The sequence below is a fragment of the Eulemur rufifrons genome, chromosome 3 (genome assembly GCF_041146395.1).
Source record: "Eulemur rufifrons isolate Redbay chromosome 3, OSU_ERuf_1, whole genome shotgun sequence".
Lineage (NCBI taxonomy): Eukaryota > Metazoa > Chordata > Mammalia > Primates > Lemuridae > Eulemur > Eulemur rufifrons.
In genome coordinates this window covers 21,612,012-21,630,150 of record NC_090985.1, presented here as the reverse complement: position 1 = coordinate 21,630,150, position 18,139 = coordinate 21,612,012, and the positions used below count along the sequence as shown (strand labels likewise).

General features: G+C 46.1%; 1 protein-coding gene across 1 annotated transcript in view; it reads left to right on the top strand.

Moving 5' to 3' along the window:
* ATP10A (ATPase phospholipid transporting 10A (putative)) overlaps window positions 1-18,139 on the top strand; it is a 144,477-nt gene that overhangs the window by 121,268 nt on the left and 5,070 nt on the right. The window contains exons 13-16 of the mRNA XM_069465822.1: window positions 3,388-3,572; window positions 11,543-11,870; window positions 14,400-14,476; window positions 17,189-17,314. Coding sequence (XP_069321923.1) covers window positions 3,388-3,572; window positions 11,543-11,870; window positions 14,400-14,476; window positions 17,189-17,314 — 716 coding nt within the window. The remainder of the gene's footprint in view (window positions 1-3,387; window positions 3,573-11,542; window positions 11,871-14,399; window positions 14,477-17,188; window positions 17,315-18,139) is intronic.

The window sequence follows — 18,139 nt, the reverse complement described above, 5'->3', positions numbered from 1 at the left end:
GGGCCCTGACTCAGTTGTCCATCCCTGATTGCCACTTACTGGCCATGGGAGCTTGGGCAAGTGGCTTGGTCTCTTTTGTATCCCAGTTTCCTTATCTGCTACCAAGAGAGTGGGGATAGTAATCTCAATGTCTCCGGGTCTTGTGAGGGTGAAAGGAAGGGGTGCTATGGGGCGCTGGGAAGTGTCGGCAGCTGCGTGGGGGTAAGTCTCATGTTGCTGCTTCCGCACCCATGACAGCCCAGCTAGCCTCTTCTCTACGGGCTCCCTGCTGGGCGGGCGTCCATCACCTCCCTTGGCCCAGATGCTGTATCTGTGTTAACATATCCTGAGTTTTTAACAGCCCCAGTACCGTCTAGGCTCATAGAGGATTTGAGATCAACTCATCTTCCTAGGCCTTTGTCACAGGAGTTTTATCCTTGCTCAGATTCTGTAATTTTTTACTTGGGCAACTATGTGAACATCTAAAAGCAGGGTATTATACTGATCGCCTGTTCCAGTTCTTTCTGTTGGGGGTTGCTGTCTTGGCCATCAGGGTTGTTAAGATTTCTGATTTAGCCATATTCTGCTGTCATCCTGAGGCAGATTGTGTCCCTCCCGGCCCGTATTAAAATGCCCCTGATCTGCATCAGTTAAGGAACCACTGGATTGCCCACAGTGGGCACAGGCTGTGTACTGGAGACTTCTCATGCCTGCTGGTGACAGTCCATTGATAAGTTTTCAAGAATTTTGCAGTAGCCCTTTGCTATTTAGCATAAACTTACAGGAATTTCACATCGCCTTTTGATACTATATTGATAGACTGAAGTCAGCCAAGGTGGGAGGGAGCATGTATATTATAGAAGTGGGCAAATGCAATAAATCAGCCTCCCTCCCACAGCCAGCTGTTAACCACTTGCCATCTCCTGCCCCCTGGTACGTTCATGTTTCAAGTGGTAAGTCCTGAGCTGAAGAATACAAGAGCCACCACCATCGTAGTGTCATAGCTGACCAATGGGCAGGGCATTTTGGGCACTGGGTTCCAACCCCTCAGCTTCATTTTTGAGAAAAGTTAAGGAAGCTGTTTCTATTTTTAATATTCAAAAGCCAAATACCCCTTTCTAAATTATTTCATCTAGGTGCTTATTGTATTAAATAGCATTAGAGAACCACAGATAAATATCTTCAGTGGAAAGGTCACCATTCACACTTTGTTCTTGGAATTTTCTTTTCCATAAGGTCTGGGCAGGAAGCTAGATTCAAACAACAATCTTCTGCCCATGTTCCTCAGTGTCCTTGCTGGTTTCTCTAAATGTCACCTGAAACCTCTCTGTTGGTGAAGTCCTTTCCCCTGCCGTTAAACACTGCCCGCGCCCCGAGCACAAAGCTGCATGGTTGCAGTCGGTCAGCTCTGAACTCCACTCCCTGCGCTACGATGCTCAGGAATGCCAGGCTCTCCCCAGCGTCAGGTTGTACAGAAGGTGGCTTTTACTCAAAGTCACATAAATTACATTACAAACAAGCTACCTTGGAAAGCCAAAGAAAGACACGATGTGTCAGATCATTTTATTAATAAAAGGGCCGCTCTCTCCTATCTACTCTTTGTCCTCATCCACATTTCATGCTGAAGCTGGCAGACCTTCCATAACTCTGTTTCTCAGTTCAGTACTTTTCTATGCTGGATTCAAACTCACACATTATACTGATGAGACTGGGGGAAGGGAGAGAGGCCAAGACCAGATGGCCACACGGCACCTGGGTGCCAGGAATGTGCTCACGGGGAGCATGGAGGGTGCCTTCCTTCGTGCCTGAGCAGCTTGTAAGCTCCACACCCTGCCTGATCCTTCCACAGAGACGCGTGGTCTTCAGCTTTAGAACACAGTGCAGCACGGGTGCAATGCCCCCTCCTTCTCCTTTCTGGACACTTCCCAAATTTCCACTTAGCCTTTCGGTACATTCCCCAAGTAGGAGCTAGGCCCAGGCTGCAGGAGCTGGAAGAGAGACCAGCCGCTTGCCCCTGAAAAGGGCTTCTGCAAAGCTGGTGATATTCTGCTTCCTGAGCTCAGGGCTGATTACATAGGTATATGATTTGTGAATGTGCAGCCAAAGGTATATTTAAGAAATGTGCACTTATGTGTGTGTACTATACCTCAATTCTGTCTTCTCCCTCCCTGTGCCCACCACCTCGTCCATTTTAGGAGAAGAAGAGGTAAGGGTGTCTTGGTCCGTTTGGGCTGCTATAACAAAATACCACAGACGGGGTGCCTTACCCAGCAGACATTGACGTCTCACAGTTCTGGAGGCTGGGAAGTCCAAGATCAAGGTGCTGGCAGATCACTGTCTGGTGAGGGCCCTCTTCCTGGCTTACAGATGGCTGCTTTCTTGCTGTGTCCTCACATGGCAGAGAAAGAGAGATGATCTCTCTGGTGCCTCATTTCATAGGGACACTAATCTCATGGGGGCCTCCCTCATGATCTAGACTTAATCACCCCCACTGCCCCCACATCCTAATACTATTACATTGGGGATTAGGGCTTCAACCTGTGGGTCTGGGGGCACAAACATTCAGTCTTTAGCAGCATCGCACCACGGGGGCAGCGTGGCATAAGGAGTAGAGAACTGACCAGGGACCCTCAGTCAGGGCTCAAACCCCAGAGCCAGGGGCCACAGCTCACTTCTGGATCAGAGAAGATAGAAGTCATCTCACCAAGTTGTAAACAGATGAAAAAACTAAGGCAGGCTCAAGCATATTTCTGCACTGAATAATATTTTTTCCCAATATACTGAGACCAAAAATGGAAAACCTGCCTCATGAATTCTTCATGTTTGTGGAAAAAGCATAGTCAGGATAATATTGCTTTCAAGAAATAATGGATTTGTCTGTGAAGTGTGTTTCAATAGCGACTGGTAATAAGCATCATTGAAAATGAACATTTTGAATTTTATTCACCAGAAACTTTACATGAGATGGGTAATTTTTAAGACTTTTTTATCCCTCAGAATGTCAACATTCCCAACGTCTTCCCATGAGCTTTATTTTGAGGTTATCTGTAAAGTTACAAGTTAGCTGCTGCATGTTAGAAAGTAGCCGAGCTGTTCTGTTGTAAGTACACGTAATTATGTTCGATGACTCACGGCTGTTCTTACACATTCTTGACTGAGTCACGTCGAGAGAGCTGTGGACAGCGTCCACCAGTGTGCTAAAATGGTGAATCCCCAAAGCGTGCTTCCAGACGGAACTTCCTGTCATCGAGTGGCGGATGACTGGCTGCCAAGCCCTGAGCAGGTCCCAGTCAACAGGGGCTGTGCCAGCGCCTGTCTTTGCTGTATTTGGGGTGTGGCATTTGCACCCCAGCAGGATGTAGAGACACGTGAGGAGGGGCTCACTCACACTGTTGTACCTTTTACCAGGTGCCACTGGGATTGAAGACCGCCTGCAGGAGGGAGTCCCTGAAACCATCGCTAAATTGCGTCAAGCAGGCCTGCAGATTTGGGTTCTCACTGGTGACAAACAAGAAACAGCCATTAACATTGCACATGCCTGCAAACTGCTGGACCATGAAGAGGAAGTCATCACCCTGAACGCCGAATCCCAGGCAGGTGGATTTGGGGGTGGCTCTGCTTCCCCACCCCACGATGGGGTGGTCTCATGTCCAATGGACCCCCTAGGCAGGGCTCTGCTGGAAGGCTGCTGGGTGGGGGGTGGGGGGGGCTTCCACTTCTGGCAGCTGCTGTGAGAAGGACCCTTGCCCTTTGCATTCCTCTTGGCACCTATGTTGTGTTTCTGGGGCTTGTCACTGCCTGGGAAGATGTGGAATTTGCTGGAATTTCTTAGTACCAAAGGAATGTACATCTGGGCTTTATTAATGCAAAGTTTACCCTGCCTTTTCCTGACATACTGTCCATGTCAGTATCGTCAGAGAATTTTTTTATGGTTCCATGTGTGCCTAAGAAGTGGAGCCAGGACAGTGGACCACTTAGCACTGACTTCTCAGACCCTCAGCTGTCCTGGGATGCCTGAAGAGGCACTGGGGGATTTTTTTTCATCCAGTTGCCGTTATCTATTTCAACCTGCAAGGATGTGAGGAGTATCTACTTCATGTATTGCCCTGGTCTAGGCTCTGAATCCTCGCATGAGCTCCTACTCGAAACATTTCCCTGAGCTGGCTCTCAGGCTTCCTGAACAGAGCAGGGACCCTCCTCGCTGTGACCAACCCACTCCTCCCTGGCCTTCCCAGCATGGCCAAGGCCGCTGCAGGTCCTCTGGGGCTCAGGTTCACATGCCCCCAACCCCTCTCAGTCCTCACTCTCACTGTCAACTGTCAAGACCCCGGGACTCCGTGCTGAGAGCCACTTTGGAGAGTCCCCTTCTGAGACGGCCTTGGTAGATAGACAACATTTCTGCTCCCTGAGTTATTGCAGCAGCCCCTGACCCATCTCCCGGCCTCTGGTGCCTCCTCCTCCTTGGCACCCATCTGTAAATGTTGCAAAGGCTGCCCGCTAACACCCTCATGTCCGTGCAGACACCATTGCAAGGCCTCCCTTCACCTCCAGCCAGTGGCTCTAAAGTCCCTTTCGATCCAGACTCCCACCATTCCAAGACCTGCCCTCTCTTCGCTTCCACATCGGCCCGAATGCCCCCTCCTTCTCTCTCCTACTCCCAGCCCCCCTGCTTCAGAGCCTGCGCCTTGGCCAGGGCCTTTTTTTTTTTTTTAAGGAACTTCTTCAAGAAAGTTTAGAGATTTATGCTTAACGGTTGACCTGATGACCTGGTCATTGCTGTATTTAATTTTTTTTTAATTAGTGTACAGTAAAACTCACTTTTTTGTTATATAGTTAATGTGAATCTTAACACATGCATAGACTTGTGTAACCACCACCGTAACCAAGATCCAGGAGAGCATCACCCCCCAAAATTCCCTCATGCTACTCCTTTGTAGTTGTAACTTCCCTCTTTCCCTAACCTCTGAAAGCCCCTGACCTGTTCTCCGTAACTATAGTTTTGTCTTTTCTAGAATGTGATGCAGCATAATAGAGTGTGTAACTTTGGGAGGCTGGCTTCTTTCCCTCCTCATAGCATCTCTGAGATTCTTCTGTGTGCTGGTGTGTCTGTAGTTTATTCCCCCTTCCTGCTGAGTAGTAGTATCCCAGGATACGGGTTGCCGCACATTGCATATCCATGCACTCCATGAAGGACATTCAAGTTGTTCCTCTTTTTTGACAACTATGGGTAGAGCTGCTATAAACGTTTGCGTACAGGTTTTTGTGTGGACATACGTTTTTACTTCTTTAGGGTAAGTCCCCAGGAGTGAGATTGCTGAGTCAGATGTTGAGTGTGTGAGTCTAAGTTTGTGAGAAGCTGCCCACCTGTGTTCCAGAGTGCTGTGCTGTTTGCTCCAGTCCCCATCAGCACTTGGTATTGTCATTGATTTTTTTTTTCTGTCAGCCATTCTAATGGGTGTGTAGTGGTATCTCATTATGGTTTTTAATTTGCATTTCGCTAGTGGCTAATGAAGTTGAATGCCTTATCATGTGCTTATTTTCCATTCCTATGTCCTCTTTGATGAATTGTCTATTCAAATATTTTTCCATTCTTTAATTGAGTTGTTTGTTTGCTTTTGAGCATTCTTTATATATTTTGTATATAAGTCCTTTGTCGGATATGTGATTTGCAAAATATTTTATCCCTGTCTTGTCTTTTTATTCTCTTAATAGTGTCTTTCACAAAACAAGGTTTTTAATTTTGATGAATTTTGATTCACTTTTTTTTATGGATCGTGCTTTTGATGTCATGTCTAAGATGTGCCTAACCATGAAGATTTTCTCCTATGTTTTCTTCTAAAAGCATTATAGTTTAACATCTTTATAGACATAATCCATTTCATATAAATTTTTATATAAGGTATGAAGTTTAAACTTCTTCTTTCTGCATGTAGCTGTCTAATTGATCCAGCACAATTGGCTTGAAACTATCTTTTTTCCATTGAATTGTCTTTGAACCTTTGTCAAAAATCAATTAGTCATATTTGTGTGGGTCTATTTCTAGACTTTCTATTCTGTTCTATTGATCTATGTGTCTTACTCCTTCGTAATACCATGCCATATTGACTGCAGTAGTTTCATTACTATAGTTTTTTATATGTCTTAAAAATAGGTGGTGTGATTCCTCCAACTTAATTCCTATTTAGCATGGTTTAGGCAAGTCTGTTCATTTGCCTTTATGTTTTAATTTGAAATCAATTGTTCCCTATCTACAAAAATTCCTACTGGAATTTTGGTTTGAATTGTGTTAAATTTATAGATCGATTTGGGGAGAGAAGATATTTTTATTATGTTGATTGTTTAATCCAAGAACATGATATATCTCTCAATTTTTTAGGTCTTCTTTCATTTCTTTCATCAGCATTTTTTAATTTTTAAGATACATATCATATACATGTTTTATTAGATATGTGCCCAAGCACAGATGCTCCTCGACTTAAGATGAGGTTACATCTTGATAAACTCATTGTAGGCCAAAGTATCATAAGTTGAAAATGCATAAATCCATCATAAAGTTGAAAAATCTTAAGTTGAACCATTTTAAATGAGAGACTATCTGTATAACTGTATAACGTTTTTGGAGGTAATATAAATAGTATTTTTAAAATTTTATCTTGCAATTGTTTATAGTACAGTTGACCCTTGAACAACATGGGGGTTAGCTGTGCCAAAACCCACTATGTTATATGTATTATATACTGTATTCTTACAATAAGAGAAGCTAGAGAAAAGAGAATGTTATTAAGAAAATCATGAGGAAGAGAAAATATATTTACTGTTCATTAAGTGGAAGTGGATCATCATAAAGTTCTCGTCTTTGTTGTCTTCACATTGAATAGGTTGAGGAGGAGGAGGAGGGGTTGGTCTTGCTGTTTCAAGAGTGGCAGAGGCAGAAGAAAATCTGAATATAAGTGGGCTCTTCAGAGTTCAAACTGTTGTTCAAAGGTCAACTGTACATAGAAATATAATTGATTTTGTATGCTAACTTTATATTCTTTGTTCCACTAAGCTTGCTTATTAGTTCTAGGAATTTATTTTAGATTCTTTGGGATTTTCTATGAGTCAATCATGTCATCTGCTAACAAAGAGAGTTGTCCTTCCTTTCCAATCTGCATGCCTTTTGTTTCTTTTTCTTGCCTTATTGCACTGGTTAGGACTTCTAGTATGAGGTTGAATAGGAGTGGTGAAAGTGGACATCATTGCCTTATTTCTTATGTTAGAGAGAAAACATGAGTCTGTTACTATTCAGTATAATGTTAGCTGTATGTGTCCCATAGGTGCTCTTTATCAGGTTGATGAAGTTTCTTATCTAAGAGTTTTTTAAATCATGAATGGATGTTGAATTTTGTCACGTTTTTCATATGATTTTTTTCTTCTTTCAACTACAAATATGGTACCTTACATTCATTTTGCAAATAATGAACCAGCCTTGTGTTCCTATCATAAACCCCAGTAGTTCATGGTACATTATTCTTTTTATATATTGCTGGATCCTATTTGCTAATATTTTGTTGAGGATTTTATCATCTATATTTCTGAGGAATAGAGATCAGAAGTTTTTTTTTTTAATTTCAAAACAAAATTTAGCATCAAAATAATGTTGGCCATCCTCATTAATTATTATTAATAATTTATGAACCCAATACTCATAAGTTATTTAGAAGTGTTTATTTTGTTTCCAAGTGTTTTGGGGTTTCTGTTGTCTTTCTGTTACAGATTTCTAATCTAATTTCATTATGGTCAGAGAACATGCTTTTTTATGATTTTAATTCTTTTAAATTTGCTAAAACTTATTTGTTTGTTGGCTTTTTAGTGACTCAGTGTATGGTCTATGTTGGTAAATGCTCATACACACCTGAAAAGAATGTGTATTATGCTGTTGTTGGCTTGTGTGGTCTACAAGTGTCAATTATATCTAGTTGGTAAAGGGTGTGATTCAGTTGTATATTAGGTGTTAGCAAACATACGATGTTCCTAGTTTCTTTATGGCATGATTTCCTTTCTGTCTGAAGAATTTCTTTTAGCACTTCCTTGAGAGCAGTTCTGCTGGCAACAAATTCTGTTACTTTCCTTCATCAAAGAATGTCTTTATTTCACCTTCCTTCCTTCCTAGAGGGTATTTTCACTGGACATAGAAGATTGAAATAGCAATTCTTTCCTTTCATCACTTGAAAAATTTTGTTTCAATTCTGGTTGCTACTGGGAAATACAAGTCATTTGAATCATTGTCACCCTATAACTAATGAATTATTTTTACCTGGCTGCTTTTAGGATTTTTTCCTTTTTAGTTTTAGGCAGGTTGATTATGATGCGTTTGGGTATGGATTTCTTTAGGGCTATACTCTGGGATTTGCTAAGCTTCTTGAATCTGTGGGGTTAGTTATATCTTTCACCAAACTTGGGGAGTTTTCAGCCATTATTTCTTCAAACACTTCTTCTGCACTATACTTTTTCCTTACCATCCGGTAGGCTGAGGACATGAATGCTAGGCTTTTTGGTAGTACCTGAAGGGTCCCTGAGGCTCTCTTCATATACTTTTGCCAACCTTTTTCTCTGTTGTTCAGGTTGGATCATTTCTATTGATCTATCTTTGAGTCCACTGGCTTCTTCCCTCTGTAATCTTCATTCTACTACTGAGCCTATTCAGTTTTTTAAAATGAATTTCATATATGGAATGGTTTTAGATTTCCAGAAAAAGTGTGAAGACAGTACAGAGATTTCCCATATATACCATACACAATTTCTCCTATTATTAATCTTACATTGGCATAGAACATTTGTTGTATTAATGAACCAGATTGATACATTATTACTTTCTAAGCCCATAGCATATTCAGGTTGCCTTGGTTTTTACCTAATGTCCTTTTCTCATCCAGGATCCCACATTACATGTAGTCTTCATGCCTTCTTAGGCTCTTCTTGGCTGTGACAGTTTCTCAGACTTTCTTTGTTTTTAATGATCTTGACAGTTTTGAAGAGTACTGGTCAGATATTTGGTAGAATGTCCCTATATTGTTTTATGAGTAAAGTGGAGGTACAGGTTTTGGGGAGGAAGACCACGGAGATAAAGCGCCACTTTCATCGTGTCATATCAAGGGTTCACATTATCAACATGACATCACTGCTGTTGTTGCCCTGGTGAGTGTCAGGTTTATCTTCTGTAAGCTTACCTTTTTTGCCCCTTTCTATACTGAATTCTTTTGAAGGAAGCCACTGTGCACAGCTCACCCTTAAGGAGTGTGGAGTTACAGTTCATCTCCCTGAATGCAGAGTATTTACATACATGATTTGGAATCCAGTGAGCTTTTTATTTGGGTTAATGTATTTTTTGGTTCTGAAATTTCTGTTTGGTTCTTCTACATATCTCTTGGGTTTTTTTGCTGAGACTTTATGTCTTTCTATTCATTTCCAGAATGCTCAACCTTATTTCTTGGAATATTTTTATAATGGCTGTTTTAAAGTCTTTGTCAGATAATTCCAGTAAGTATGTCATCTTTGTTGTCCATGGCTTCTGTTAATTGTCTTTTTCCACAAAAGTTGAGATTTTCCTGGTTCTTTGTATGCTGAGAAGTTTTGGATTGTATCCTGGGGACTTTGGATATTATGGCACTCAGGTCATTTTTTATTTCTGTGGAGAATGTGGATTTTAAACAGGTAATCAACCCTGTTGGGTTAGGCTGTGTGCTCTGAACAGCCTCTGGGTGTTGGTTTCAAAGGCAGACTTGTTTATTAGAACCTGTCTCGCATTTTTGCCCTCCAGAAGTCGGTTTGGAACTTAAATGGCAATCTATTCCAGAGTTTGATTCTAAAGGCTTTGTTACACAGTTTAGGATGATGTCCAGGTATGCACAGCTTATGGATGAGCCCAGGAATGCATAGACAGCATTGTGGGGTCAGTTAGCCAAGCTTCTCCCTCTTTACAATCTTCCCAGTACCCTCTGTGCCCAGGAACCCCATGTCAGCCCTCTGACGAGAAAGCTGGAGTCTAAGGTACCTTGTTCTGCCTTGTATTTTGTGTACCTTCACCTACGTCCAAGGCCAAGTCGTGGCGGAACAGAGAGAACAGAACACCACGGCTTCTCCGATAGACAAGGAGGTTCATCCTCACAGACTCCGGCAGCAGACAGTCCTGCTGCTGCTGCTGCCCCTGCACAGCTACTGTAGCAAAATTGCCTCGGACTGAGGTCAAAAGAATAGAGGAAGAAAAATAAATAAAAGCGGGGATTTCCTCCGGCTTCTCCGAGCATGGGGAGCTCCCTTTTTTGCTCCTCAGGCCAGAGCTAGAGGGCTTCTCCTGGAGCTCTCTCTATCCCTGCCCCAGAGCCCACTTCTGGGTTCCTGGATGCCTTGGGCCAATCCAGGGGCTTCCAGAGTGAAAATGGAAACCCCAGCACCCTTCAGCGTCCTTGGCATGCTGGCCTTCTTCTCCCATCCAGCTGCCACTTCTACTTCCAGAGTCCTCAGGTCGTTGCTCTGTCATCCTGCCAGCTCCTGCTAACCCAGACCCGGCCTTGTCAGTGCTCTGAGCTCAGGACTGGGGAAGTCCTGGTGTTCCTACATGACATCCTGCATCTTTCTCGGGGCTTTCCCCAATAACCACAGCATCCCTTTTCCTGCCCTGGAAGCAAATTCATCTCTCTCCTCTCCAAGTCCAGTCACACTGTTGTACATCTGGCTTCTGGTTTTCTGTAGTCATAAGTGTGTCCAGCTGCCTGCCTTTTGCCTCACGAGCAATAACTGTGACTTCCAGTCTTCTTTGCTCTAGTCTCAGTGTTCTGAATACAAAAGGTCCTCAGTAAGCATTTGTTGGTTTTCACAGTGTGTTGTAGGGAACTGGTCCCTACTGGGTGGGCTCACTGTCTGCAGAGCCCAGGAGCCTCTCCAGTCCGCGGGCATGTGTGACCCTGGAGGAAGGCCACTCTCCCGGGCCTCTGGTGCCTGTCTCTGATTCCTAGTGCAGGTTCCCCAGTAGCTTCTCCTCCTCTCTGGAATTCAGAGCCAGTTTTGCCAATTGAAAGCCTCAGTAATTATGCTTTATTTTTTCGTTTGCTGGTAGAACCGGAGAGCTTAGGGAGAACACTGGTAATCACATTTCTTTAAGGGCTAATCATAAGGCTTTTAAAGAGCTTTGCACCCCACTGTCGCTACCTTGGTAAGAAACAAGAAAGGTTAGGTAAGGGCCTCAGGGAACTATGGAGAAGTGCGTGGAGGGCCGTCCGTCTAACCGGCCAGCAATCCAGTGGTCATGTAGTCAGGCCTCCCAAAGGGAGACATTCCATTCCAGCCTCTGCACCGTGTCCTGGGCGTTCAAGTAGAATCATATAGAAATCACAGTTCGTTCTCTTCTGTGTGGGCCATCATCTTCTTCAGCTGACCTTCACGGTGTCCGGAGGGCTGCCTTCTAGGCAGCCAGACGCCACAGACTAGAGCTCTGGAAGGTGTCAGCCCCAGCGGCATCGAGGGGGCTGTGGAGTCCATGGCACAGCTCTGAGTGACCCGCAACGCCCTCTCCTGTCCGTTTCAGGAAGCGTGTGCTGCTCTGCTGGATCAGTGCCTACACTACGTGCAGTCCAGAGGCCTCCACGGCACCCCTGGGAAGACAGAAGGCAAAGTGAGCGTGGGGTTCTCCCCTCTCTGCCCCAGCCCTGCGTCCACTGCCTCCAACCCCAGCCCAAGCCTCGTGATCGATGGGCGAAGTCTGGCCTATGCCCTCGAGAAAAACCTGGAGGACAAGTTTCTCTTCCTTGCCAAACAATGTCGGTCAGTCCTCTGCTGTCGGTCAACACCTCTGCAGAAGAGCATGGTGGTGAAGCTGGTCAGAAGCAAGCTCAAGGCCATGACCCTGGCCATAGGCAAGTATCCTGGTGCCCCCCACAGCCATCCCTGTCAGCTGCTTTCTCCCAACACGACCCGAATTTCCAATACCCTTCCATGCTACACCGTAAGGTGAGAAAACGCGTCCTTTTTTTTTTTCTATTTATGAAATCATACCCAATGTGATAAAGCAGGCAGCATGTTCTGAATATAAATCTTACATTGGAAAGCCACACAATATAGCAGCAGCAGTTACAGGTACACATTGCGAGGTAATACATTGCTAGTTTAAGAAGACGGGGTAGAGCTTATACTGATTCTTGGGAGACAGGACATTAGAGATCTGCCAGCCCCAGGCAGTCCAGGCCGCAGCAGAGGCTGCTGCATGCTCAGCCTTAGCCCAGGCCGACTTAGAAAGAAGCCCTTTGCAGGTGCTTTGGCCTCAGTGAGTCTCCGGGGGTCCTAGGCCTTATAAGGACCCTGAGACTTGGTGGTGATCCGAATTCTCATTGCCTCTTGTCAGCTGAATTTTGCTGATCATTCCGACACAAGCATCTAATAAAATAAGTCCATCCTAAGATATGAATCACTGCTCAATTTTACATCATTTGTTTGAGGGCCATGTATCTAATGGTGGCTTCTCCTTGAGACACTGTTGGCCTGGAGAGCCTTCTGGCCTCCTCTTCTGAGATGGGGTGGTGGTGACTTGCCTCCTTCTAGAGCATCCCTTCCACCCACTTGTGGTTCAGGTGGCATCCCCAGCACAGGTTCAGGGACTCAGCAGTACCACCACCTGGTGAAGCCCCGGAAAGAGGTGGTGGCCACAATCCCCAGGTGCCCAAAAATTTGGTCTCTCTGTAAATATAATCTACCCCTAGATGAGAGTTGGCTCTGACATAAAGTATCCTCACCAACCAATCAATCAACAATAATTTCAGTGTTTTCTGCAGAGGGTCTATGACAGCCACTGCTTATTGAAATGGGGATTGCTGCCCTGTTATAGTGGGCACCTCACCTCACCCGAGGAGACCACCATGGAGCCTGAGACATGGGAGTGAGGAGGAGAGAGCGCATTCATCATGGATACCTGGCCCTGCACACCTGAGGGCTGTGGTATCCGCTCAAGAGAGTGCACAGGTGGGCACGGGCATGTGCCCAGGAGGCAGGAGGAAAGTGAACAGCCCCTGGTCCAGGCTGAGGGAAGACAGGCAGCTTCTCTAGGCATGGGTCTCTCCCTGGAGTGGCTTCATGTGCCTGGGGTGGCCTTCGGGTTTCCTGGCAAGTGCTCTAAGCAGGAGCTGAGGAAGGTCAGCTGGCACCTCTCACCACCCACCCTCCCCGTCTGAGCTTCGGTGTCTATACCAGGAACGTGAGTGCAGGGTCAGCTGGAGCAAGACATGAGTGATCAACCACGTTATCCCCACTGTCCTGGGTCAGTGTCAGGCCCAGCCACTTGATTTCTGATGTCTGGTGTTCATTTACAAAATGGAAGGAAAGTCTTGACTGGCTAAAAAGAAAAGAAAAAACAAAAATGGGATCTCAAAAGGTAAAGGAAGTGTAATGGCCCATCAGAACGTTAGCTTACTGCTTTGCTCATGAGTTAAAGCACCATGTACCTACTCCTCAGCATCCAGTGGTTTCTAACATAGAGAGCATCACTGCACACCACAGATGACTTCAAATGGGACATTCCAGAGAAGGCTGTGCAGATTTTTACTGCTTCACAAAATTCCAGTTTGTCAAATATTGTCTGATCACCCATGTTAGGGACCAACCTAATAAAAAACAGGAAAATCACAGGTAAGAGACATCCTATAGCCATAGCATGAGTCACTCTGACTTTGTATGTCTGCCCCTTTGGCCATTTGTGCAGCTTGGGATGTTTGCTGTGCTTTGGCTGTTCTGCTGCTGAGTTCCAAGAGTGGTTACTGCATGTCTCTGCTTGCCTTGTCACACCGTCTGACCTGTCCCCTGTGTTCCTAAACATTTGCTGTCAACAGCTTGACAGAATAAACAGAAACTCTCCTATATTGCACCCCCAGAGGGCCCAGAAGTGAACACCATGGCTATTACACTGGCTGGCGGCCGGGGTACAGAAAGGGCTCTGTAGTTTGCTGAGCGGCAGGTAACTCCCTTCCTTTAGCTTAGAAACTGCTCTGTCAGTGTGAATTGAGTAGCCTTGGCTCCCTGACTGGAGTAGTTCAGTCGCTGTAGTAATGATAAAGATGATGGTGGCATCTTTCATGGTGCCAGACACATGGTAAGGGCTTTATCAGCATCTAAGAGCCAGCACTGTAGAGCGATTGCCACATGAGCAGGTGGCCCGGCACTCGCCTGCTTTCTGAAACATCCCTCAGAGCGCCGGCAGTGCCAGACTTCACACTATGGTGTATTCTGACTGCTTACCTCAATTCTCCCGGGACAGACGCTGCCCTGCCTTTTCCCTGGTCTTCCCTACAGCTCTCTCACAGGACTCCGTCCCACAGGGACCCGCAGAAAAGCCATCGAGTTGATTTGATCCTGTGCATCCCAACTCAAACAGTTCTCCCTGCCTGTGCTGTTTCTAGGTGACGGAGCCAATGACGTCAGCATGATCCAGGTGGCAGATGTGGGTGTGGGAATCTTGGGCCAGGAGGGCATGCAGGTAAAGACCCGTCGGCCGTCCTGTGGGACCAAGTGGCCCTGTTGGTCTCTTGTCCTGTCACAGCATGAGCTGTCCCGGTTTGCTCTGGGCTCTGTCCGAGGAACCTAAAGGGTTTGCCCTCAACACAGCGGATGTTCAATATGACCACTAAGCTTATTTAGGAAGCGATGTGCAACAAACACGTCTTCCTGTGTTACAAGTATATTTTTGTGAAATAAGTGGTTCAGAGAGAGGCAGGGTGAGTCATCGCCTTCTGTCTAGCTGTTGCTGGCTCATCCCTGGAAGGCGCTTTTTACTGTTCCTGGACACTTAGTGATACCATTTGAAAAAATGACTTTGCTGTAGGTGGACACCTGGTGTCCTGGTGTCACCATAAAATGGAATGTAGCCATCTTGACTCACGTGAAAACTCAGCTCTGCATTTTCCGTTTGTCACTGTCTGCTCTCAACATGCGATTCAGATGTTGAGATGAGTTCATTAAAAATATGCTTCTTTTGGATGTCATGTTACCGCCATTTCCAACATTTGATTACATTTGAATCACAGCATTTTTTAACATGGTAGAGACTTTACGGAACAATTTGTCCAGGGTCCTTGTAAACATCAGGATGTTGACCACCCTTTATTGATTGGTTGATTCATTCACTGATTCATTCATTCAATCAGTAATTATTTACTGGGCACTTGCTATGTGTCAGGCCTCTGCAGCTCCCATGAATTTTCTTACCTAATGTTAAAATAACAGTCCAATGGTAGGTGCCAAGCTAGAAGCACAGTAGTTCCATCTTGAGCCCATCCTCAGCACTTTCCTTGCTGTCCTCCTGCCTTTGCCAGACTTGAATCACTGTGTTCTGTTACTCGTACATTCTTCTTTCCTTCATGAAATTGAAAGTGGAGCCCACTTCTGACTCACTCTCTGTCTTCTCAGCACCGTGCACAGGAGGAAGCTCAAGAAACATTTGCCGAATGAATGAACAAAATGGTTAATTCATTCTGACTTTGTCAACATTGCCAGTTTTCACTGTTTTCTATAGTGAAAAGCTGACAAGGGCAGTGCCTGCCAGCTTTGTGAGCAGAGACATTCAACAAGTGAATACCTTTTGTATCAAAAATTGGAATGTTGAGCATGAGGCTGGGGAGAAGCCTGAGCCACCAGCCCTGCTCCCCTCCCCAGGGTGGGAGTGCCAGGCCGGGCTGGGGCCCTGGGACCTGTGGGAGAGATGATGAGGATGCCAAGCAGGTGGAGACGTAGTTTTGAATGCGTGTAACTTGCCAGGAGGATGTTGCTGGGCGCTTCTGTATCTATTTAAAGCTGCACATCTTTATTGGGGATGCGTTACGTACAATGGTGACAAGGCTTGATGCCTTTTCTTATTGTTCTACGTGCTCAGGTTTCCTAGGTGACTAGGTCCCTGTTGCTTGCATTTTAGTCCACTCAGCGAAGGGACACTGCTGAACCCTTTGAGAGATGGCCTGCAGCAAGCTGAGGCAGCAGGGATGTCAAGGGTCAGAGCTGAGCCCCCAAGGATGAGCCACAAGGAGCAGGGGCTCCCGGGGCAGCCAGGCCGGGGGAGGCTGTCCCAGGCAGGGGGTGAGCGGGAGGTTCTGCGGCTCCCGAGAAGCTCAGTCTTCCTGGACTCATCTGGTCCTCAGTGTGTCTTGCACACCCCCCAGAGCCCAGCGCTGATTGGGGACCAGGGGTACAGAGTGGTCACAACACCTCCAATTCTGAGTCTAATGGAATTTCCAGAAAAGCTGGGAGCTATTGGTTCAGAAGATTGATGTTCTAAGGTTTCAAACTTTTCAGTTGTGTTTAATGATGTTATTCCATTTCAAGCCTACCACACGAGGCATAATTTGCTCTTTATGTGCTATTTGTATATGGGGAGATCAGTTAAATTTTAAAGGCAGATTGATGTTTTTGTGTAGGATAATCCTCTGAAGGTAAGAAATCTAGCTCTTCCTGCCATTTTGTTTGTTTTGTTTTGTTTCCAAATTCATCATATAATGAAATTTCAGGTTATTCTCGGGACAAAAAGTATCATTTTGATGGCTTCTGTCTGGCCCAGTTAGTCTACTGCTCAGAGAAGTGCAGGGGAAGCTCAGGTGTCCCTCCTGTGCCTGAAGGAAACTCCTTCCTGCTCCCCGTCCACTGCCCACAGCCGGCGTCCTGGGATGGGTACATGGAAGGCCAGCGGAGCTGTGGCCCTGGCCTTGCCGTCACCTATGGCTCCTGTGGAGAACGACCCAAAATGCACCTCCCAGGATGACCAAAGTGTGTCTCTGGCACACACAGGAGCAGCTCCAGCTCCTCTCTGGGTGGAGATTGTGGTGTGATTTAGAGGAAAATAACCTCCGAAGGTGGAGAAAAAAACTTCATGCATCTCTGTCTTTTGACTTGTTAAAAAAAAAAAATAGCATGAAAAATAAAAAGCAAAACCTTTAAAAACCGTTCAATTACATATATTTGAAACCGTGAATGACTCCTATATGGTGACGTCCCTGAGCCAGCGTGCTTGGTGAGGTTGAATTGTAAATTGGACAGTAAGGGAGCTGACGGTGATGCAAGCCTCAGCAGCCACCCTCGCACTGTGTTCAAAACCGGATTTTTCCTTCTGTGTTTTGGCCTTGCATTCTGGGGGAGAGAAGACAGACCTTATGCCAGGGGAGACACCGCCGTGCCAGTAACAGGCATGCCTCTCCCTTTCAAGGCAGTGATGGCCAGCGACTTTGCCGTGCCAAGATTCCGCTACCTGGAGAGGCTCTTGATTGTTCATGGACATTGGTGCTATTCCCGACTTGCCAACATGGTGCTGTACTTCTTCTACAAAAACACGGTAGGTATTTGACACCTGTCTTTATTTGGATGGAAAGGGCCAAGATTCGTAGGCCTGTCACCTGAACCAGGCTGGCGGGCCACCCCGCGCCTCCCACCCGCTCCATCCTCCTGGCCTTTGTGAGTTTCCCCCAGTCCTGGCCTGGCCCTGCGCCCCGTGGGCTCAGAGTCTAACTCACCAGCAAGTGAGAGCAGCTGCCTCTGAGGGACGCAGTGGTGGAAACAGGTGGGCAACACTAGAAAGTCCACTTACAGCTTCAGAACGAGAAGTCATGGAATCAGGAGGCCAGCAGTTTACACAGGGTCACACAGCTGTCCTCGAGGCTGCCTTCCCCCAGGCCACGGCCACCTGCTCCCAAGCTCTTAACCACACTGTCCACATGCTCCCCAGGAGCATGCTGCTGGGAGCTGCGCAAACGGGAGTCCCCTAACCAGAGCTTCCTCTAGAGTAGACAGCGACAATCACACAATAAGCAGAAGCATGCCTGGTGGTCCTGGGACCAGAATAAGGGACTTAATCATGCTGTGATTCCCATACTGAATGGCCTCTGTCGGAACATGCCCACACGGGGCCAGGTGGGAGAGTCCCCAGGTCAGGGAAGCTTGGACCCGGCAGGAAGGGGACCGCCTGCCAGGCCTTGCCACACTCTCCTGGGCTGGCAGGGCAGGCAGGTCCCCCTCTGGCCACCTCAGTCTGTAGCTAAATTGACCCTCCTTAAAGTCACAGCCAAGTTGGCTGAGAACAATTCTGTCTCTCTGGGGGCTGTGAATACAGGTTCCTGACCCATTTCATTGGCTCTTGACGTTTAACTCTTAGTTCTGTCAT